At 37.5% G+C, this 24,889-nt stretch overlaps 1 protein-coding gene across 1 annotated transcript; it reads left to right on the forward strand.

The window, feature by feature from the left end:
• Positions 1-1,066: 1,066 nt before the first annotated feature.
• On the forward strand, positions 1,067-24,403 carry LOC311606492 (vomeronasal type-2 receptor 116-like; the record flags this gene model as incomplete). The annotated part of the gene is made up of 7 exons (XM_084797764.1): positions 1,067-1,135; positions 4,022-4,194; positions 15,457-15,748; positions 16,096-16,902; positions 17,522-17,749; positions 18,498-18,621; positions 23,441-24,403. The coding sequence occupies 7 exons, from the start codon at positions 1,067-1,069 to the stop codon at positions 24,367-24,369; spliced, it is 2,622 nt and encodes an 873-aa protein (XP_084653890.1). The 3' UTR covers positions 24,370-24,403.
• Between the last annotated feature and the right edge of the window lie 486 nt (positions 24,404-24,889).

The raw sequence follows: 24,889 nt of genomic DNA on the forward strand, positions 1-24,889 counted from the left end.
ATCTGGGGTAGAGATTCCTTCACAAGATATTGTATTGTAAAGGAATGTTTTAGCTACTCTTGGTTGTTTGTTTTTCTATACAAAGTTGAGAATTGATCGTTCAACGTCTGTAAAGTGTTTTGTAGCTATTTGATGGGAATTGCATTGAATCTATAGATTTCTTTTGGTAACATGGCCAGTTTTACTATGTTGATTGTTCTCATCCATGGAAAAGGACAATCTTTCCATCTTCTGATACCTTCTTCTATTACTTTTAGAGATTTGAAGTTTTAAAAGTTGTTTTGCACGGGCTCACATATGTTATATGATCCAGCCTTGTTTTAGTAGGATATCTGGGTTCTGACGAATCTGTATTTCCCTGGGATTTTTTGAGTGTGTTCCTATGCTATTCTTTAGCCATCTAGTTTTCCCTGGTGGTGGCACACTTGAAGATCCCTGGTAGTCCTTGGTGGCTGATGCCTCGCAATTGTACGTAGAGTTGGGCCATAGGAATCGGCATGATGTGCTTCTGTTAGTTAATCCCTGCTGGGTACTGCCAAGGAAGTCCCTGATAGCTGCCACCTCTGGGTTAGCAAGCAGATCTGGACCCTGAAGACAGTACATGGAATTTGAGAGATAGATCTCACAGTTCCTGGCAATCTCCTATGAATGCTGCCTCTGTAGCTGCAGACAGAGCTGGGGCCATCGTTATCATGCAGAGAGGACAGAGGGGAGTCCTCATCTCTGCTGATAGTCCCCAGTGAGAGGTTTCTCAGCAATTGCAGATAAAGGTGGAGACTGAGGACCGGCATGCAAAGATCAAGGACAGGCCTCAATACTACTGGTAGTCCCCAATGGCTGCCACCTCTGGAACTGCATGCAGAGTGGTGCTGAAAGTTCCTAAGTCAACCACTTCTGGAATTCAAATGGGTGGAACTATAAAAGATCATTCAGTGTGAGGTGACCTAGACCCAGAAAGTCAGACATGGTATATAGTCATAAGCAGAATTAGCCATATAGTTCATGATAACCATACTACAAGTCATAGACCCAAAGAAGCTAAGTAACAAAAAGGGCCCAAGGAACAATGCATGAATGTCAATGTGAAGGGGAAATAGGACAGACAGCAGAAGTAGTTGAATATAGGGAACAAAGTGTGAGTGGGCGTTCAGACAGAAATAAAGGTGGAAAACAGAACTGGAGAGAGAAGATATCAGAGGACAGAAGGCCTACAAAGAGAAGGGAAACCATAGGCAGGGTCATCTCTGATCACAAGCTGGAGAACTAAGACAGGTTTGGCTCCTGAGAGGATATGGGGGGTGACTGTAACTGAGATTCCTAGTAGCAGGGGTCCAGGATACTGAAGATGAAATCCTCTAATTAGACAAGATTTCTAATAGAGGGAGAGGAATACCAACCCTCCCACACAAATTTTGATGCAAAATGTACCCTATCTACAATAGGTGCAGGGATAAATAAAGACCAGAGATTGAGTGAATGTCCATCCAGTGTCTGGACTAAGCTGAGACCCAGCGCATGGGAGAAAGCCAACCCCTCACGCTATTAACAGCATTCTGATATGCTCATAGACAGAAGCCTAGCATATATGTCCACCCAACAGCAGATATAACCAGATGCTGAGACTAAAAACCAAACATTGGGTAAAGTATAGGGAGTTTTGTGGGGAAGTGAAGGGAGGGATAAATAGAAATACCTGGAGGTTACAGGAGATCCACAAGAAAGCCAACAAATCTAAGTAACTAGGGCCCCGAGGCGATTGCAAAGACTGAAGCATCAACCAAGTACCATGTATAGATTGGACCTAGATTTCCTAACAAATGTAGCCAAAGAGCAGCTCAGGCTTTGTGTGAGGACCACAGTAAAGGGAGTGTAGTCTGTTTCTGACATGGACTTTGCTGCCTGCTTTTTTAAAAATCACTCCCACTTGGTCGGGCTACATCAGCAGGCCACAGAAGGAAAGGACATGCTCAGTCCGGATATGAGTTGATGAGCTGGGGTAGGATGGTTGGGGAAGAGGGAGGGAGGGTGGAACCTGGAGAAGAGTGCAGTTGCTATAATCAGGATGTAAGTGGAATGAAAAAATAAGTAAATAAATGCATAAATTATTTTTAAAAAAGAACATCCTTAGACAAAAGCCAACATGCCTTCATAATAAAAGTCCTAGAGAACATAATATTGGAGGAAACATAGCTCAGCACAATACAGGATAATACAGAAATCCCACAGACAAACTCATCCCAAATGGAAAAGAGCATAAAGCACAGCCACTGAAGTCGGGATCAAGGCAAGGATGCACACTATGCCCATTTCAATAATGTGCTTAAAGCACTAGCTGCAGCAGTTAGACAAGAAAAGAAAATTAAAGGGATAGAAAGAGAGCGAGAACAATTCAAACTATCACTATTTGTAGATTATAGAATTACATTAACACAAACTAGAAATTCTAGGAATTCTGCAGAAATGATTAATTAATTCAGCAATTTGGGCAAATAGAGAATCAACTTGCACTAGTAAATGTTTTGTATATATCAATAATAAATACACAGAAAAAATTCATAAACACACTGTCATTCAAGATACTCTCTTGTAGGTTGGGGACTTGTATGAAGAGTTATAAAAAAAGAAAGAACTAAGAAATCCCTCAAAAAGATCATTATATTTATCTACTAGGGAAAAGCCAATCGAAAGAAGTTAGGTAATTTATTTTACCTCAGTCAGAATGGCAAAGATTAACAAAAAAAAATTTTTTAATTTAAGGGCAGTATCATCCTCTCAAGCCATGCAGTCCCCAGAAAGTGGAGGTAGGCTGAGAAGAGGGGCTTCTGCACCCAGAGTTTTAAGCTAGTGTAGGACAGATATGATAATGAAACTTGCCTCTTTTCTAGCCCAGGAATATTGATTCATTACTGTCAAAGAAAAGCCATTATTACACAATGATTGACACTCATAGTTTCCACTCTGAGCACTTTTGCATCAACATATGTCATGGCTATAGTGCCTAATTTGGTAGAGTCCCTAACGTAACTCATCTCTGTGCCTTTAGGAATCGAGTCCTTCTACCCAGAAAGATTTACTCAGTTTTTTGGAGAGAAAAACGTGGATATATTTCTATGGTATTATATTTCTTAATGACACTATAATCTCAGATATGAATAAATTGTGGGAAGACACAGTGTTCTAGCACTTGGGGGTATCATGACAAAATGTCAACTCAGTTATTCATGGTGGATAAAGAATATTATATAAAGTCAAAGTTCACATTCAAATAAGAAACCTGATTTCTGCAATGACATCAAACAGATCATAAGGAAATGAATTGAGCAGAACTGTAGGTTTTATCAGAAAGAGACATAAACAGTTTATAGTGGGGCATAGACATAATTTTGGAAATCAGGCATGCATCTATGGAAAAAGAGAATATTCTATGACTCACAGAGACATGGGAAATCAAAACTGGGATTGACAGCCTCCAATTCTACAGTTAATGGTGTCTGCTTTAAGATTTGGTCAGGTCTGGTATGGGCCTTTTTGGCCCTGTTCCCTTTAGTCTACCATGACATCATCTAGTGTAACATGTTTGTATCATCATGAATGGCTTTTCAATGAGTTGTTTCTTGGTTCACATTTGTGGACAAATCCACTAAGGATTTCATGTCATGTGTCATGAGACTAGATCTCTGTAGTCTTGGGTGAGAACATACTGCCTATGCCTGGGGAAGAGAATAAATATATATTTAATCCATAAATTGTGTTATTCTGAATACAAGGCCTCAGATTCAATGCCTGTGGGGAAAAAAGTGTTGGACAATTCCACAGGGGGTAAATAGCATGTCCGAAACAACTGGCATTGATGAATCAAGAGGAAACTTCATTCACCAATAAACTTATAAAGAAATGTGCACACAGATGAGCCTTGAATATATGTTCTGGACCCTGAAGACTTCACCTTATCATGCTTACAGATGGTAGATACTTTGTTAATATGCTGTTGTCTTCCATTTTTATCTCCTGCCTTCTGCAGCTTCCAATTCGTCTGTGCTCCTACAGCAGCAGCGAGTGCTTAGTCAGAATAGATTACCATTTATATGGTAAAGGAGATGTGGTGATTGCTGGATTTTTCCCTGCTTTTGCTGTCTATCCACACAAAACAACTCACGGGAACATGATTACATTTAACAGAGATATTATGGTTGAGTAAGTCATTTATGCATTTATTCCTTTTCAACTTTTGACATTCATATGCCGTGGGGAAAGTACACCTTCAAAGATCATTATTCCAAGTCGATACCCCACTAAGCTGTTTCCTTTCTTCCATTCCCAGATCTTTCTGCAGTGCTGTCTTCTTAGTGACTCTTCTGGTACTTTTATGGGTAAAGAAGGTTTGGAGTTTTTATTCATTTTCTTTTCCATGGTAGACAATGGAAATTTCCCTATATTCTCAGCCATGCCTATAATTCCACAGGGTTTGCATGTTTTCAGTGTTAGCTATGTGAGGAAAATATTATATAATAGAAGATAGATACAGTATTTGAAGGAATTCTTAAGTCTAGATGTGCTCTTGTGTAAAGAGATAATGCTACTGAGGTTAGTGACCACAGATTTCCTTCCGTGAGACTGGAGTGACAAATAATATGTGTTTGCTGATGATAATTTAGGGACAAGAATGCCAGAATTAGACATGAGAAGTACTCTCTGCTATAGAAATACATTCATCTCTCTCAGATTATTTTATCTGAATTTCAATTTTTGTATTCTCTGTAACTCACCATGTTTATCTGTCTGCAACATTTTTAGAGATAGATAGATAAATAGTTATAGATCCCTAATGTGTATTTGTTTGTATGTGAGTGTGTTTCTGAACACACATTCTTTGTGATGAGGTCTCCGAAAGATGTTTCTAGGCATTCTAAACGGTGCAAGATTAAAACAAAGTGTAAGGCAAGTCTATTTGAGTTTCCTAGGTCCTGCCAAAGAGAAACATTCATGCATGTTAGTTTTTAAAGGAAGTCAGGTATATCCATAGCTGTAGGTAACCACACAATAAGCATCTGAAAATAAGAAGTGCACATGGTACTCAGGTCTGAACTCAAAAGGGAACATGGAAATACATATTCAGGAATGGCTGAAGACAATGGGCAGAAAATCACCTATAATAAACATAAGATTGAGAATGGATTATTGTCAATGTGGCATTACTGTGTCTGCTAAAAGGTGGCTGTGGAAAAAGTAACCAATTCAACAGTGGAAGAGAAAAAAGTTTAAGTTGAGATGTCTTTAGACTTTAAAGATATTGTAATAGGCTTAGTCTCAAATGGACATCCTGAAGGCAGCATGGGAAATTTAAAAATAGGTATCTAAACAAAACATTCTCTGGAAGAGTCAGCTGGGCATAGGGATCATTGCTTACTTCAAGTAGGATTGCAAGTTCGTATGGTCTACCAGATGTTTACACCTTGCATGCTACAAAAAAATGTTCTTCTTTACAGCAGATGGTATCTCCTCTTGTGCTTTCTAATCTCAGCAGTTCAGCACTAATGTGCATCAGCTTGAGTCCCTCTTCAGGTGGCGGCCTATTTCTGCAAAGATCACCCTTGTAATTACATGAGCTCAGTGTGGCTTGCTTGTCTACCATGTACAAGAAGAGAGGGCTGTGTAAGATTTAATATCTTTTGAAGTAAGAAATAAAACTAAAATTAACTTCCAACTATATAAACTATAAACAAGTAACATATTTGATAAAGACAACACATTTCCAAATACATATTTCATAGAATGTGGGGCACCTGCAAGTATATACTCTTCAAGGTTCACTTATGATTTCATACTCTTCATAATGTTTATCACTTATATAGAAAGGAATGTATATGTAATTTGAAAGAGGAATTGATCTGTCTGTCTTACTTCAGTTAACTATCCTCATCTTCTAATAGTATCTGCATCTAATAGTATCTGCATAAGGATACCCATCTTAATTGCTCTAGCATCAAAAGATCATAAGTTGTGCAGCTAGCATTAACTTATATGGCACTAATTTTGTTTGTTCTAATTTTATATTAAGATTTTACTTTCTTGTCAAAATTAGGAAGATAATAAAGAAATAGTTGATAAGTTCAGGATATACAAAGTATATCCTGACTAAAGGAGATTAATTTAGAGGAGTACATGTATGCATACTATGGGATCTTTAAGCATGGTGGTTAACTTCCCTGCAAAGCAATAATGACAGTTTCTCTTACTGTGTTTGGGAGAGGTTTTCTTTCACACCAAATTAAAAATATGGTTGACTTGTTTGCTCAAGTGGCATTTTAGCAGCCATGTGTGTATTTGTATATTAATAACATTAAAAGATTTAAATAGTAGAAGAATATGAAAAGTCTGACTTTAAAGATTTCTTCTTTTTGATGATTTTTCCTTTTTTCCATTTATCAAATTAAAGGACATAAATATCTGCTTACTGGTTATTTAAAAACATTTAATAATGAATGGTTTATTTTCAATATTTATGGTATTTCATGTTGAAGATATAATATAACATAAATGAGTTGTACAATGTATATTTATTAGTTATCAAAACTATATTTTTCAAGAATGGCATCTTTGCTGTTTTGTTCTAAAAAATATTTTCGGTAATTTCTTTAAGTTTTGCATTGTCATAATCACCACAAATGTTTGTGTTCATTTATCATCATGACATCAATATCTGTTTGTGAGGTAGAAGATGGTAATTAATACTAAGTGAAATGCATACTAATTAAATTATAGAATTTAAAAAATGTTCCCTTCAACGTCAATCATACTAATTGTACATCTTATAACAAAACATATGCCATCAAAACAAAGTATCTTGCTGGGCATCATGGTGGCTCACGCTTTTAATCCAGGCATTTCTGAGACACAGACCTATGGTTTTCGTTTCTTTTCTTTGTGTTATAAAGTGAACAATTTTACAATTTTTATTAAATATTTTAAAAATATGCATTCATATTATAATACATATATACAATACACTACATATAGCAAAATGACCATAAAAATCAGGAATTACGTATATGTTATATTCATGTTTTGATTATTTGTATCTGGCAGCCTTGAAGAAAACATCTTTCCTATCTTGGTGAGTCTAACATTCTGAATGTAAAATTAATAATACCTAGCATCTCATCATTATCAACTTATACATTGATCTCTAATAAAACATCTTAACCCTTAAGCAACTAAGCTTAATTGTCAAACTAAACTATCAGGTCTTCAACTCCATCAGAGGCTTGAGAATGAATAAATTAATTATCTGAGTATACACAGAGTCCAGCTTAGTAACTTCCCCCAAAGAGAAGATGACAGAGATGGTTTGCTGCCTAAACAGTCATCCAAAGTTCTCTACAACATTGGCACATCATCAGCAACTCTTGGGCCCAATATATCTGCACCACAAATATTTGTGAGGAAGGAAATATTGAGGGCTTCTTTACCCAGTCTTGGCTGAGTTTGGCTATTGATTGCCTGCATCCAAGCTTGCCCACTTTTGGGAAGAATTCTGTCTGTGGTAGAAATGAGGACATTTTGCACAGTGCTGTGTTTGACAGGTAGATATGATTTTATAGACCTATGTTCTCCAGGCAAGTATGGTCTACAGAGAAATTCTGGAATATCCAAATAAGTATACTGAATACTCTTTTAGATATATCTTTTTAGATTCTCTTAAGTGCCAAAAATACTTTATAAATATAACTAGTAAGACAACACAGATTGTAAAGAACTTTTGCTGAAAATTCATATATAATACACTTCATGGAGGATATGAATCTCTTTTGAGTTTCCCATAGTATGTTTGTGTCTTGGTTCTCAGAACATCAAAATGCAAAGCTCTAAGACTGTATGATCACTGAGACCCACTGTCGTATATAGTTTTGCCTTTCTGTGTACTTAGTGTGTAGTAAATATAAAGGAGTCCTTATTTACATCACCTTGTTTCTATAGATATAAAAACGGTTTTAAATTAATATGTTTTGTGTTAAATTTGCCTGTTCAGGATTTCAAGCATCATAGTCCATTGGTTATTAAAAAGAAGGGTTCTGAGACAGAATGTTCATATTTTGAACAAAAATTTTAATTACTGTTCTATCTAAGTTGGTCATGGAAGGATTCTGAGTGCATAACTGGCAAACAATGCTTTCTATAAACATGTCATCAATATAGAGGTTTTCAAGTGCAAAAGGTGTTTTAAAGGCAGTGATATAACTGACTTATCTAACTTTAGAGTTTCTCTATTTAGTTTATTTCATATTACCCTTCTATTGCTGAAAGTGAGGTATTGAAATCACCACCATCTCTACAGCAGGGTTGATCTGCTTTTAAATTGAAACTGTTTCACTATTGAAGATGGGTACTGATGTGTTTGATGTGTGAAAGTGAGAGAAACATGTTTTTTGTTTAGATCACAAGTGGGGGATGAGAAAAAGACTTATGAGAGAGCAGGTAATGTTTATCCCCTTAGAAGGCGAACCACCACGTGGAGGAGATTGGTTGTTAACCAGCTGAAAAACATCCTTGAACAAATTCTGAGAAGAGATATAAACGTGAGCCAAAAACAAGAGGCTGTGCCTTTGGAGACTTGGAATAGTTTTGGCTGTTCATTGCTCCACTTTAAGATACTCCTCAATAGAACCGTTTGAGGGAAGGCTTCAGGGATCCTGGCTTTGGCTGAGGTTCTAGCTTCCGGTTGCTCCAGGTTCCATCAGAAGAAATCCTGCTGATTATGCCATAAGAATTGTTCCTTGGATCTGATATCCTTATAATTTCATTATTGTATTCTCTAACCTCCTTTTCCTATTGTTTAGGATGCTCAGGTTATAAGTGAGGTACTCTCAGTTAATAAGTTTGTAATAAAATATATTTCTTTAAAAAATTGAGCCTACACATGTGTACATGTTTAGGATTGTAATAACCTGTTGTTGGATTTTTCCTTTAATGAATATAAAGTATGCTTTACTATCTTTTCAGAATAGGTTTTGTTTGATTCTATTTTGTTACATCTTAGCATAGCTGTGCTTCCTTAGATTTCTTTGTCTTATTTTTTCAACATCCCTATCTCAGCTTTCTCTCCTTCCACTCCTCTTAGCCCCATCTCCATTCTACCTTCCACCACTGCTTCCTCACCTCACTACCTTCTCCACCTGATCCACATCTCCATTTCCCTTCAGAAAAGAGCAGGGCTCTCTGGGATATCAGCCAAACACATCAGAAGGAGCTACAATAAGACTAGGTGCAAACACTCATATTAATGGTGGGTGAGACAACCCAGTAGGAGGAAAAGGGTCTCAGGAACAGGTGAAAGACTCAAAATCATCACCACCACACCATCACTCTTAGTAGTCCCACAAAAAAGTTAACAACCCTAACATTTATGCAAATGATCTAATGTAGATAAATGTAGAATGCATGGTTGCTGTTTCTATCTTGGTAAGCCCTATGATCTCTGCTTATTTGATTCTGGGAATCAGATTCTCCTGGTGTTCTTAACTCCTCTGGCCCCAATAATTCTTCCACTCTCTGTTCACATGGTTTGTAAAGGTCCAAGGGGAGGAACTTGACCATGATCTCCAATTCGGACTCTCTCATCCTGTTTGGCTATGGCTCTCTGTATCTGCTCCCATAAGTTGTCAGCAGAGATCGCTCTGATGACAATTGAGCTAGACACTGATCTATGAGTGTAGCAAAATATCATTAGGAATCATTTTATTGATTTTTTTCTATCCTGTGTCTCTGACATATCCAGACTCTGTTTGCTGGTCATCCTTAGGCATGGGCTCCTTCTCTGGTGTGGACCTCATATTGACCAGTTATTTGTTGGTCTCACCCACAAGTTAAGCTTCTCCATTGACTCAGCACATTTTCAGATAGGATAAATTGTATATGGAAGGTTTTGTGGCATTGGTGTCCATGAGCTAACCCTGGAATGTTTGCCTCATTACAAACTCCATATGGTTCAGGCTCCATAGCATCTTAACTAGGAGTCTTCGCTAAGATCACTTTTTTACAACCCTGTAAGTTTCTATTGCACTGTTTCCACATTGCTCCCTAAGTGTCTACCAATTCAAGCCATCTCTCCCCCATCCCTCTCATACCCCTATGTGACCAAGCCTATTTCCATTATCACACTCCCATAGTCCATCCACAAAATCTATTTTCATTTCCAAGGGGGATGCATGCATCCACCCAAGAGCCTCCTTGTTAGTTAGCTTTTCTGGGTCTACAGATTTTAACATGATTATCATTTACTTACCAACTGCTATCTACTTATACATGCAAACATATCATGTTTGTCTTTCTGTGTTTAAATAGGCTCCTAGACATGATTTTTTTCTAGTTCACTCCATTTGCCTAGAATTTTCATAATGTCATTTTTAACATATGACTAAATGAATATATTCCATTTTCTTTATCCATTCTCAAGTTGAGGGACATCCAGTTTGTTTCCAGGTTCTAGCTGTTATGAATAAAGCCACTATGAACCTAGTTGAGCAAGTGCCCTTATGGTAGGATGTAGCATCCTTTGGGCATATTTCAAAGAGTAGTATAGCTGGAACATGAAGTAATTCAATTCCCTGTTTTCTAGGGAATTGACATACTTACTTCCATAGTGGCTGTACAAGTTTGAATTCCCAACAAAAATGGAGGAACATTCCCCTTGCTCCACATGAGCATGAGAAATTCCCTTGGTTTTTTTGTTTGTTTGTTTGTTTTTTGTTTTTTGGGTTTTTTTTTGACATGATCATTCTGATGAGGAGAACTTGGAAATACAGAGATATTTTGATTTGCATTTTCCTGATGGCTAAGGATGGTGAGTCTTATAGTGTTTCTTTGCGATTTGACTTTCCTCTTTTGAAAATTATCAGTTTAGACCTGTCCACATCATTTAGTTAGATTATTTGGTTTGTTGGTATCTAGTTTCTTGAGTTCCTTATATATTTTGAATATTAGCATCTTGTCAGATCAGCGTGGTGAAAATCTTTCCAATTCTGTAAGGCTACTGTTTTATCTTACTGACGGTGTCCTTTGCCAAACAGAGGCTTTTCAATTACATGAAATCCCATATGTTAATTCTTAACCTTGGTGCTAGTGCTATCTATCAGTGTTCTGTTCATAAAATCATCTCCTGGTGTGGGAGTAACTTTTATTCTTCCCACATTAACCAACACATTAAATTATTAAGTCAGTAGAAATTTTTAGTCAAATAGTTCCTGAAGGACAGACATAAAGCTTATGGTTTATTTTTAAGCTGCAAGCACTATGCTGGCCAGAATCTGAGCTATTCTAATCCTAATATCCTTAAAACCCACATGTAAACCAATCCTTTGCCAGTCTGATTACTCCCCAGAGTCAATTCTGTCCTGTTCTGCAGGATGTATCAAATAGGTTCACTGAAAGAGGAAGTGCAAGTGAAAGAAAAGAAACAGAGACACAGTGAATATGGAGCCAAGTCAAGCAGTCCTGATCAAGGTTTGATTTTATTGCATACAAGGCAGGTATTATATAGCAAAGACACACAAGCACCTGGATGGACTCATTTCCTCCCTAGGCCCTCTAGGCAGGCTGAAAAGAATGCAATATCTGGGAATAGCTCTCTGCCTGAGCTCCTTTGTTTCTTTACCAACACAAATATTAGCAACTCAAAAATCCAATATGCAGCACAGAGGATCCTCTCAGCAGGGGCCGATAACTGAAAGATTGCAGCATGTGGCATAGCAATTCAGGTAGAAGTGCAGAATCTATTCACCTTAGCGACAGGCTGAGGGCAGTTTACAGCCTTGGACATGATTCTCTTCTCTCAGTCTCTTTTTTCAGCCACCTGGTCCAGCATCCTCTTCATGCTTTTTTCTCCGGAAACTCCTCCTTTCAACATCCTGTCCCTCTGCTCAGCTGATTGGCAAAGCCGCTTTTTATTGGGAACTGCTCCACCCAATCAAGGCATTTCCAGACACTTCCTCTTTTTAGTTTAATAAAAGACCAACCTTTAACTATACATTATGTTAATACACATATATGCTGTAAACTACATACAGCAAGAAGAACCACAAAACAATCAGGAATTAGATAAACGTTACATACATAGCATTTTGCTTATTTGCATTTGGCAACCATGAAGAAAACGTCTTTCCTGTCTTGGTGAGACTACAATTCTGAATGTAAGTCAATCTCTATTAAAGTTTATATCTATCAACCTAAAATATTTATATAGGTCTACAAGTATCTTTACTCCTAAAGAACTAAGCACACTTTTAAAACTATCTGGTCTTCAGCCCCATCAGAGACTTGAGAAGGAATACATTTAATTACCTGAGTAAACAGGAAGTTCAGGTTAGCAGCTTCCAAAGTGAAAAAATGAAAGAGATGGTTTTCTGCTTGAACAGACACCCGAAATCTCCCTAACATTGTAGCATCATCTCCAGCCTTCTGGCCCAATATATTTGACAGACATATTTGTGAAGCAGGAACCATCCAGGCCTCCTTACACTATTTTGGCAGAGTTTGACTGTTGATTCTGCATGCATCCAACTTTTCCATTTTAAGTAGAATTCTGTCTGTGGTAGCTACAAGGACATGTTGTCCAGTGGCTGTTTTGACACATTTGAAGCCATCTCCATAAGGAGGTTCTGCGATGCTCATCATCTTCTCTCAGGAAGGAAGGGTGTTGCCAGGAGGTAAACTGTCTTATCTTCAAAGAATCTTTAAAATAATAAAAACAACTTTAAATGCCATATTCCGTATGTCTCTGAAGATTTTTTAAAACCTTATCTATCTATAGAATTATATCTGTCTGTTAAACCTAGGATGTAGATTCCTACACTTGACATGATCATGAGCTGATCAACTAACAATTGGCTTGTATCACTTAATTATTCTAATTATCCTAAACAGCCTGCAATAGCACTATCAGTGTATTGGAAGTAAACCATGTATTAATGGAGATATATGGGTACAAAACCTCATATTGGAGCAGAAATATAATATGTGAAGAGTATTAATTTTTAATTCTATTTCAATGTATGAAAATTAAACTTATTTTGTATCAATATACAAAATTCTATATCAATTAATTGAAATAACCTTTCTTGTGAGTAACAATTAAGGCCATAATTTGAGTAGATTCAATAATCTACTTTTTGTCCTATCATCCCTATATATTTCTATATATCCCTTTCTTTAGTTTCAGCCCCTATCTCCATACCTAAGAAAGAAAGATAAAGGAAAAGAAAGAAATCTCTAAGTCTAGCCTTGTTTTCACTATGAATAAGACCAATAATAAATAATCACCAACTCCCAATGACAATAACATCTATAGCCCAAGAAAGCAACCAAAAATCGACCCACACCAACCCCTTAAGGGAAATGGGGCATTTTTCTCTTTAAGTTTCTTCTGACTTATTTGGGACCAACAGTACAACCAACAAAAGGCTAATATACACATGGTATATACTCACTTGTTACTGAACATTAGCCCAACATGGATGTCCTCTAAGAGTCTGCACTCTGAAGTAAAGATAAGTCCACATTGCTGACGATAGCAACTATAGGACTTACTGAGCATGGAAAAGTTGAGCTGAAGCCTTTACACCTATGGACTAGTATTCATGGCACTGGAAGGTACTCTGCATACTATGAAAGGAGAAAGATAAGTAGCAGCCCAGCTACATGTACTCTAATCAACATTAGTTCCCTGCCTACAAGATGCCAGTGTGCGATAATGGAAGATTGTCACAAAGCATGTGGGATAAACCAAGCAATATCTGATTGGATTTAAGGACTGCTTCATGAGATGGAACCCAGCACTGCTGGGTTGCCAAGAACCTGAAAATAGATAGGCCATGGACCTACAGGACATCCAAATACTATTGTTCTTCTAAAGTAATATAGAAATAAAATTACTTCTTCAGGCATTCTTCTATATTCATATATCATTGTCTCACTCAGCCATCATCAGAGAAGTTCCTTGCAGCATTATCACACTCACTTCAAAATGGAATATACCCATAAAACTCATTTAGGGCTCAGGGAATGCTGCAGAAAAGGAGGGTAGAAAAAATGTAAGAGCCATAGAAGTTGGAAGATACTAAGGAAGCAGAGCCTTCTAAGTATAGCAAGGTTGGCACACAAATGAACTCACAGGCACTGTGGAAGCCTGAGCAGGACCTGCACCTGTCTAAGATAGATGGTTTGCCACTGCTGAGTGGAGAAGTGGACACAAGCTCCCTTCTTTAATTGGGGAGCTCTCTCCAAGCTGTCACAAGCATTCTTCTCTAACCCAGTGGCAATTACAAAAATTAGTCTTCAGCAAGGCAATCTTCTTGGGTATACAGACTATTCTTAAGGCGAGTCCTATGCCAAGTAGTAGATGGAAAACAAGATAACAAAATCAACAATGTTTGGGAAGTTAACACTGTATAATATTATGGTTTGTTTGTTTGTTTGTTATGATTTTCTGTATATGAACACATGTGTCTATGCACCTATTACCATTTTTTTTATAAAACAGTGTTTGCTGCTCAGTTCCTCTGTAAATCCAGATATCACAGAAATAACTGTGATTCTTTATATTTGTTTAATAATAAGCTTCACAAGACAAGAGCTGAGCAGTTATTTATTCTGAACTCTCTAAACTAATCCTATTTCCTCTCAGTGATACTTGCACTTTATAGCTTTCATAATCCAGCTCCCCTATCCTGCTGTGGCTGAATTTCCTGACTGAATCCCCTGCTTTCTAATCTAAATCCTCCTTCCCTGGCTGGCAAGAGGTCCAGCCCTATTTTCTCCCTTGCTCACTGATTAGATGTAAGCTGCTTTATTGAGACATTAAGGGACAATTGGGGAATAGAGATTATAGAATATTCATAAGAGAGGTTCTCAGAACATGAACTGCAACCAGATATGGGGGATACAGAAATCAGTATTTGAATTATACAATAACATGATGCTTCATTCATTTCCATGTATCTCTGGGTTTCCTGTCCATTTTCTTTGCCCTTTTTATTCTGTTTATTTTTTCTTTGATTGTTTGTTATGTTTTGTTGTTGTTGGTTTTTTTTGGTTCCTTTGTTTGTTTGTTTTCTCTTTTTCTGAACTGTTTGTTTTTAATTTACTTATTGTACATAGATAACTTTCTAATACCAGAGAGAAAGAAAGAATGTAGACTTTGCATAAAAGGGTATTTGAGCAAGACCTGGGAGAAGTTGGTGGAGTATAATTACAATACATTGTGTAATAACCAATGTATTCAACTTAAAAAAAGAAAAATAACACTGCTCTTCTAATTTCAGAAAATACCAGAAATAAAGTTAAACATGGATTTTTAAAAGCAGGAGCATTCAAACTAATAAAGCCATTGTAGTAAGCTTTCACATATATTATGTCTTTGTGGTACAGATCTTCCTCCTAAATATTGTTCTACCTTCTATCCAGGTTTAAGTTGAAGAACTACCAATGTATTTTGGCCATGATGTACACCATTGAAAAGATCAACAGCAACCCTTACATTTTACCCAACACATCCCTAGGATTTGAAGTACATAATGTTCCACATGCTCAAAGGAACACTCTGAGCAGTCTTTTTGCCTCACTTTCAGGGCGTGGTCATACTATTCCTAACTACAGATATGTAAAAGAGAGCAATTCTGCTGCTGTACTTACAGGACCATCTTCGGCAATGTCTGAATACATGGGGACACTGCTGGATCTATACAAGTTTCCACAGGTGAGAGGAGGTGATAGTATAGGACTTCATGGCAGCCCTACTTGATGACATTTTAGGTGGTTGTGACAGAAAAAAATGGAAACTATAATCACTCTTCATGGATAGGAAAATGATCCAGACAGTTGATGGTACATCTACATGTTATGTAGCATAGAATAGAGAGCAAAGGGAAAGTGAGTAGACACAGAACACTACTGAACCTCTGAATGCTTTCTGTACTTTTCTGGAACACCCATAGGAAGGTAGATTTTTACTTTCAAAGAATTGTCCTAAAAGCTTCAAACCATTGGTGTAGAATATAGTTTTATTTTGTGACTATGTTCTTTTTTATTGTTTTTTCTCTACAGCTTACTTTTGGGCCTTTTGATAGCACCCTGAGTGAACAAAGACGGTTTTCTTCTCTGTACCAGGTGGCCCCTAAGGACACATCTCTGACACTGGGCATTGTATCTTTGATGCTTCACTTCCAATGGTTCTGGGTGGGGCTCTTCATCACAGATGATCACAAAGGTGCCCAGACTCTCTCAGATTTGAGAAGCGAGATGGATAAAAATGAAATCTGCATAGCATTTGTGGAAATGACCCTAGTCAGCAGGGGCTCATATCTTACCAAACCCTGGAAAAATCAGGTTCAGATCCTGGATTCATCAGCAAATGTGATTATTATTTATGGGGACTCCGACTCTCTGTTAAGCTTAATAGTAAATATAAAACAGAAGTTACTTATATGGAAAGTCTGGGTCCTGAACTCACACTGGGATCTTTCAAAATTTGATGAATATTTCATATTAGATTCACTACATGGGGCCCTTATTTTTTCACACCATAATGAGAAGAATATTCATTTTACAGATTTTATACAGACAGCCAATCCTTCCAAATTCCCAGAAGATATTTATCTTCATGTATTATGGCACTCATTCTTCAACTGCTCATTTTTTAGGAAAGATTGTAAAATTGTGGACAACTGTCTGCCTAATGCCTCCTTGGGATTCTTGCCTGGGAACATCTTTGACATGGCCATGAGTGAGGAGAGTTACAATGTGTACAATGCTGTGTATGCTGTGGCCTACAGTCTGCATGAGATGACTCTCAATCAAGTCCAATTTCCAACTCAAGTAAAAGGAAAAGAGATGGCATTCTCCCCCTGGCAGGTAACATCACTTCAGCTGAATTGGCAACATGACACTCTACAGGTTTATAAATGCACTCAAATTAGGCCATACATATTTTAGATTATTTTGTTGTAAGAAGAAATATGTTTAATTCAATAGAGAGTTATATTACAATGGGCCAAACGATATTTTAAGTGTAAATTTTTCAATATGAAAATTCCAATTACACAAGAGACGAGAGACAGAGAATTATCACAGTGCACCTGAACTCTTCTAAATGCTTATGTTATGTAAATGATCACTCACAAAATCATTCATTTTACAGAGGGAAGCTAAATATTTTCAAATTTTAATTGTATATAACTATATTTTAAAATATGCTGAGAGTTTTCTCCACATATATTTATGATTTAAGAGTGTTTGGTTCTACCTTTTTTAGTTAAACTGATTTGAACATTTTAGAAGGGCAGTGATGCTCCCATTATCCTTTGGTATCATTTGTTGAAAGCAATTTTTTTCTTTTTTTTTCTTTTTGAAAGCAATTAATATCTATATTAAAGGTGCTTTTCATATCAAGGTTAAAACCAATAAGACCTGATTCTATCTCTGTTATACTTCTCTCGAGGTTGTGTAACATAAGTACATGTACTTCTTTTAGCTTCACCCTTTTATAAAGAACACACAACTCATCAGTCATGCTGGGGACCACGTAGTCATGGATTGGAAAAGGAAATCGCATGCAGAGTATGACATTATCAACTTCTGGAATTTCCCAAAAGGTCTTGGGCTAAATGTGAAAGTAGGAACATTTTCTCCAAATGCTCCAGAGGGCCAGAAATTGTCCTTATCTTATCATATGATACAGTGGGCCACAGGATTGACAGAGGTGAGTTGCATCTCACCTCAGTATTTTCACCAGTATATAAATTTGAAATTTATAGCCAGCAAGTTGTGACCATTGCTTGCTTATACAGGGCCCAATCATAGACACATAATGACCACCAATATGAAGAATTGTCTTATTACCTAATTTTTATGGATGAACTATTTATTTTCCAAGCTTTTGATTTCTTTAATATCATAATACCATACCTTTTCCAGAATGACTTTAATCATTTTCACAGGTCATCTGACAGAGGACTTATTTTTACCCCGGCTTGGAAGGTTTTAATCAATGGTCCGTTGACCTTATGATTTGAGGCCCCTGTCAAAACAAAATAGCATGATGGGGGTATGGAGGGGGTGAGATCAGGAGGTGATAAGGAAGGAGCCTGCAGTTGTGATAAAAAGAATTCAAACTGCAGAAAAAGCAAGGAACATATATTGCTAAACCCACTACATGAGAATAACTCTGAGACTGGCTGAGATAATAATGTCTGTGCATAGAAAAAGCTTCATTTTGGTGATAGATTCTCTATGACTCATCATTAGACACTATTCTTAGCACAGCATGAAAGAAAATTTGCAGATATCTTACTTTTGCTCATACAATGAGAAGAGAACCAGACACAATTGCTCTGTACATCTCACACACATGTTACAATTATAATGTTAGCATTGTATAATGCTTGTAAACATTCTATGGCAAATCCCTTAAATACCTGACCATTTGCTATCACTCACTTTATTCTCAGATTCCACGATCTCTATGCACTGAGAGCTGTCATCTTGGATTCAGGAAAACTCACAAGGAGGGGAAGGCTGCCTGCTGCTTTGACTGCACTCCTTGCCCAGAGAATGAGATTTCCAATGAGACAGGTAATTGTCAGTCATGCAGAAAGCATCCCCACCTATCCATCATCTGTAATGCCTAAGCATATGGAAAACATCTGTAAGTGATCTGAAACCAGCTCTCTTCAGTGAAGATAGTCTTCTTCCTTCCAGATGTTAGAAAATCGCAGGTTATATAACGTTCATTCTTCCCACAGAAATAGTACACACTTGACATTGAAATTCATACCTGCTTTATATTCTTTAACCACTGTAGATGTGGACATGGCTGCCTACAGAAACCCACTCTAGACCACTAGAGAAGTATGCTTCATTTCAGAATGCATTTTATCTTAGTTTATTTTCTATTGCTATGACAAAGTACTTTGACCAAGAAACTTATAAAAGAAAGCATTTAATTGGTTTACAGTTTTGTACAGTTAGAGTACATGTTGATACCTTGAATGAGACTATAACCCATATGCTCAAATGTCTGAATACTTGCTCTACAATAGTGGAGGAATTTGGAATAAATAGAAGGTGTGGCTTTGTTCTCTCTCTCTCCCTCCCTCTCTCTCTGTCTCTCTCTCTCTCTCTCTCTCTCTCTCTCTCTCTCTCTCTCTCTCTCTCCTCAAACTCATGTTTATAGATCAGATATAACATCAGCTACTTTCTTATGTCCTTTAATTCCTTCATCTCTCCAAGAGCTTCATCTGGAACTATACTCCTGTGAGTTATAGCTTTACATTAATACATTGTGTTAGTCATGATGGTTCTTCACAGCAATGGAAAATTGACTAATAAAGCATGATGATTGGAACCGTTCAGAGCTCACATGCTGATGCAAACACAGGAGACAGAAAATACATACTGTGACTAGAAAGATCCTTAAAAGCCCTTCCATAGACACAACTGTCCCAAAAGAGTCACAACTACTAATCTACTACTTCCAAACAGTTCCACAAATGGAAAGCAAAGTATAAATATATGTGATGTAAAAGGAGGACATTCTTATTTAGACATTCACATTTTATGTCTTGATAAACATGTTCTTGTGAGCATATCATGATTTTATTTTTATACTTTAGTTTTATTTCTTTTTTTTTCCTCCTTTATTAATTTATTCTTGTTACATCTCAATGGTTATCCCATCCCTTGTATCCTCCCATTCTTCCCTCCCTCCCAATTTCCCCTTATTCCCCTCCCCTATGACTGTTCCTGAGGGGGATTACCTCCCCCTCTATATGCTCATAGGGTATCAAGTCTCTCTTGGTAACCTGCTGTCCTTCCTCTGATTGCCACCAGGTCTCCCCGTCCAGGGGACATGGTCAAAGGTGAGGCATCAGAGTATGTGAGAAAGTCATATCCCACTATCCACTCTACTGTGGGGAGTGTTCTGTCCATTGGCTAGATCTGGGTAGGGGCTTAAGGTTTACCGCCGGTATTGTCCTTGGCTGGTGCCTTAGTTTGAGCGGGACCCCTGGGCCCAAATCTGCCTATCATAATGTTCTACTTGTAGGCTTCTAGGACCCTCTGGGTCCTTCTACTTTGCCATTCTCCCATGATTCTCTCATCTAGAGTCCCACTAGAATGTCCTCCCCTCTGTGTCAGTTTCCTGGTAAGTGAAGGCTTTCGTGGGACATACCCCTTGGGCTAATATGCAGATATAAGTGAGTATATCTATACTTTAGTTTTATAATAATTCTCTATGTTATAAAATATATCACCAACATAGTCTCCCCATCATCCCCTCCTCCCAGTCACCATACTTACCTCTCTTCTCCAAATCCACTGGACTTCTGGTTCTTTTCAGAAAATGGCAGGCTTCCCAGTGATATCAACCAAATAAGATGCACTAAGGCTAGGCACAAACTCTCATATCAAGGCTCACCAAGGCAACCCACTAGAGGAAAAAGGGGTCCACAAGCAGGCAGAAGAGTCAGGGCCACCCCACTTCCAATATTCAAAATCCTGTAAAAACCCAAAATTTAAAAATACCACAGCATGTATGGAGAGGGTGTAACACAGACCATGTAGGCTTCAGTCTCAGTGAGACCCTATGAGCCCTGTTTAGTTGATTCTGGGAATCAGGTTCTCCTGGAACTCAACCCTCTGGATCCTTTAGTATTTCCTCTTCTTCTAATGTGCAGTTCCCCAAGTTCCCCATAATGTTGGTTGGGGGTTTCTGCTTCTGCTCCCATCAGATGCTGAAGGAAGCCTCTCTGATGATGTTTGAACTAGGCTCCTATCTATGAGTATAGCAGAATATCATTCAGAATCATTTCATTTGCTTTTTATCAGAAGGGTTTGGTGCTACCTTAAGTCTCTGAGCTATTCACTTTCTGGTTCCTGACCCTAACTTGTAATTGGATTATTTGGTTTGCTGATGTCTAGGTTTCTTTATTTCATCATATAGTTTGGATATTTGCCGTCTATTGACTGAGGAATTTGTGAAAACCTTTTCCCCATTCTGCAGGCTATCATTAGTTCTTACTGGTGATGTCCTTTGCCTTATGGAAACTTTTCATTGTCATGACTTCCCACTGTCAAAGTTAGAGCCACTGCTGGTTCTCAGTGTTCTATTCAGAAAGTCATCAGTCAAGATGACCTGCCCATTGCTGAGAATGGGAAACATCAGTCTTCCAATTTAATGTGTGTGAAGTTTAATGTGTGCTTTAACCTTTAGTAGGGTTTCATTTACAAATGTGGGTGCCCTTTCATTTGTGGAATATATTTTCAGAATTGAGACACCATATTGGTGAAGTTTTCCTTTAATGTGTGTGAAATGTCTTTTATCTCTTTGATTAAATTTTGTTTGAAGTCTATGTTGTTAGATATCAGAATAGCAACACTGGCCTGTATCTTAGGTCCATTTTCTTGGAAATTTTTTCCAACCCTTTACTCTAAGGTAACATCTGTCTTTGATGTTGAGGTCTTTTTCTTCCTCGCAGAGGAAGGATGGGTAATATTTTCATGTCCATTATTTTAGCCTGTTTTTTATTGTGAAATTCTGTCCATTGATAATGATGGATGTTGATGACCCATTATGATTAATTCCTGTTATTTTGGTAGTGTTTCTCTTGTTCCTGCTGCTGCTGCTGTTGCTGCTGCCGTTGCTGCTGCTGGTGATGGTGGTGGTGGTGGTGGTGGTGTGTATGTGTGTGTGTATGTGTGTGTGTGTTTACCTTCTTTGGGTTTTGTTAGTGTGCGATTTATTCCTTGTGTTTTCAGAAATGTACTTAATCTCCTTGTGTCAGCATGTATCTCTTACTATCTTCTCTAAGGCTGGATTGTACATAGATATTGCTTAAATTTGACTTTGTCATGAATATCTCATGTTCTCTGTCTATGGTGATTGAAAGTTTTTCTAGGTATAGTAGTCTATGTTGGCATCTGTGGACTCTTAGAGCCTTAAAGACATCTATCCAGGTACTTCTAGTTCAGAGTCTCTGTTGAAAGGTTGAGTATAATTCTAATAGATCTTCCATTATATGTAGCTTGGTCTTTTTCTCTTGTTGTTTTTAATATTCTTTTTTTTGTTCTACACAGTTAGTGTTTTGGTTATTATTTTGCCTTTAGTCTTCCATTTCTGGTCCTATATGTTTGGTATTCTGTAAAATTCTACCTTTATAGACATGTCCTTTTTTATGTTTGGAAATTTTTCTTCTATGATTTTGTCAAATATATTTTAACACTATCAATCTAGAATTATTGTTACTCTCATACACCTATTATTTATGGGTTGGTATTTCATAATGTCCCAAATGTCCTGGATGGCATTGTGTTAAGAATTTTTAGATTTAACATTTTTTGACAAATGACTCTTCTGTCATTGTATCATCAACCTCAGAGATTCTTTCTTCTATCTCTTGAACTTTTCCTGATGATTGCATACATAGCTCCTTTTTATTTGCCAAGATTTTTTATTCCAGAATTCATTCAGTTTATTTTATCAGGCCATCTATTTCCATTTTAAGACCTGGAACAATTTCATTCACCTGCTTGTTTGTTTGTTTGTTGTGTGTTTGTTGGATTTCATGGCTTTCATTAAGGAATATATTGATTCATTTAAGTTTTGTTTCATTCTCTTTCCTTAATTTCTTTAAGAGAGTGTTTTTTCCTTCTTTATGAGTCTGAATCATATTTGTGAAGTTGTTCTTAAGGTCATTTTCTTGTGCTTTCACCTGCACTTAAATACTGCAGTCTTGTTGTCTTAGGATAGTTGGGACCTCGTGCTGCCCTATGGCTTTGGCTATTTGTTGACTGTGTTCTCACACTGCAATTAAAACATGTAGATTTGAGGTGATTATATGACTCAGTGCTGATTTCTGAGTTTATATTTATTGCATGGTGTTATTGTCCTTGGCTTTTGTTTCTTTTTTGGTCTTCAAGTCTTTTGAGGCCTGAATTTCTGACAGCTGACTTGAGAGTGTGTGATCAAGTTGGGGGCAAGGCTTCAGGTGACAAAATTGGCCTTTGGTGCAGCATGGGGTCTCTGTTCTTCTGACTGGTGTCACCTATACCTGTTCTTCTGGCCATACCCTTGGTCTTATGGAAGTTTTCCTTTAATCTAGTGTTCTGCTAGTATTCTCTGGGTAGGGATATATTTGTATGCAGATATTGTTTAAATTTGACTTTGTCATGAAATATCTTGTTTTTTTTTTTTTTTCATCTATGATGATTGAAAGCTTTTCTTGCTATGGGGTTCTGGAATAGGAAGTTTTCTGGGTATGATGTGGTTTCCAACAGTGTATATTTTATACACACAAAACAAGATGGCTCAAATAACAGTGCAGCATGATACACCTGGCATCCGGTAAAAGGAGAAACCTGAATATGCATTCATGATCAACTGCATTTCTGGCAGATATGAATCAGTGTGTGAAGTGTCCAGAAACTCACTATGCAAACCAAGAGAGGAACCAATGCTTAGAGAAAACTGTGATATTTCTTGCCTATGATGAGCCCTTGGGGACAACACTCAGCTTCACGTCCCTGGGCTTCTCCTCACTCACAGCTGTTGTTCTTGTTGTGTTTCTGAAACACAGAGACACTCCTATTGTCAAGGCCAATAACCGGCATCTCAGTTACATCCTGCTCATCACTCTGACCCTCTGTTTTCTCTGTCCCTTCCTCTTCATTGGCCATCCTAACACAGCCACCTGTGTCCTGCAGCAAAACATTTTTGGACTCCTTTTCAGTGTGGCTCTTTCTACTGTGTTGGCCAAAACTATCACTGTACTTATAGCCTTCAAGATCACTGCTCCAGGAAGAGTTGGGAAATGGTTGCTGATATCAAGGGCCCCTAATTTCATTATTGCCATCTGCACCATGATCCAAGTTGTGCTTTGTGGAATTTGGCTAGCAACTTCTCCGCCCTTTATTGATAAAGATGCTCACTCAGAACATAAACACATCATCATCATTTGCAACAAGGGATCAGCTATTGCCTTCCACTGCATCCTTGGATATCTGGGAGCCCTGGCCCTGGGGAGCTACTTTATGGCTTTCTTATCCAGAAATCTGCCTGACACATTCAATGAAGCCAAGTTTCTGGCTTTTAGCATGCTTGTGTTCTGCAGTGTCTGGGTCACCTTCCTCCCTGTCTACCATAGCACCAAGGGAAAGGTCATGGTGGCTATGGAAGTCTTCTCTATCTTTGCTTCCAGTGCATCACTCTTGGGCATCATCTTTGGCCCTAAGTGCTACATTATATTATTAAGGCCTGAACAGAACTCACTTCATTACATCAGGGACAGAAAATATGCTAGGAAGAAAGACCTTCTTAAATCCTAGCTCCTGTGTTTCTTAAATAACATCTTCGAAGGCTGATTGATTTTCACCCTCTGAACAATCAAATATAACGTTACAATTTTCCCTTTGATACCACGGGTTTATTTAGGTAATCATTTAGCATAATTGGATTCTGTAGCCATTATGGCTTTTTTTCTTTTTTCCTTGTTTTGATTTATTTATTTATATTATATATTTTAATTTTTTACATATACATTCATATTATTATACATATGCACATTAAACTACCTATAGCAAGAAGAACCATGACACAATCAGAATTATACAAATGTTATATTCTTGGTGTTTTAGCTATTTGTATTTGACAGCCTTGAAGGAAACATGTTTCCTATCATGGTGCATCTAAAATTTTGAGTGTAAATCAATCTCCATCACATCTTGTCATTACAAACGTAAAACATCTATCTAAACCTAAAAACATCTTCGTCCCTAAACAACTGAACTTAACTGTAAAACGTAGCTACTTGGTCTTCAATTCCATCAAAGACTTGAAAAGGAATAA

The sequence above is a fragment of the Acomys minous genome, assembly GCF_964271855.1.
Source record: "Acomys minous genome assembly, chromosome: 10".
In the NCBI taxonomy this organism is placed as follows: Eukaryota; Metazoa; Chordata; class Mammalia; order Rodentia; family Muridae; genus Acomys; species Acomys minous.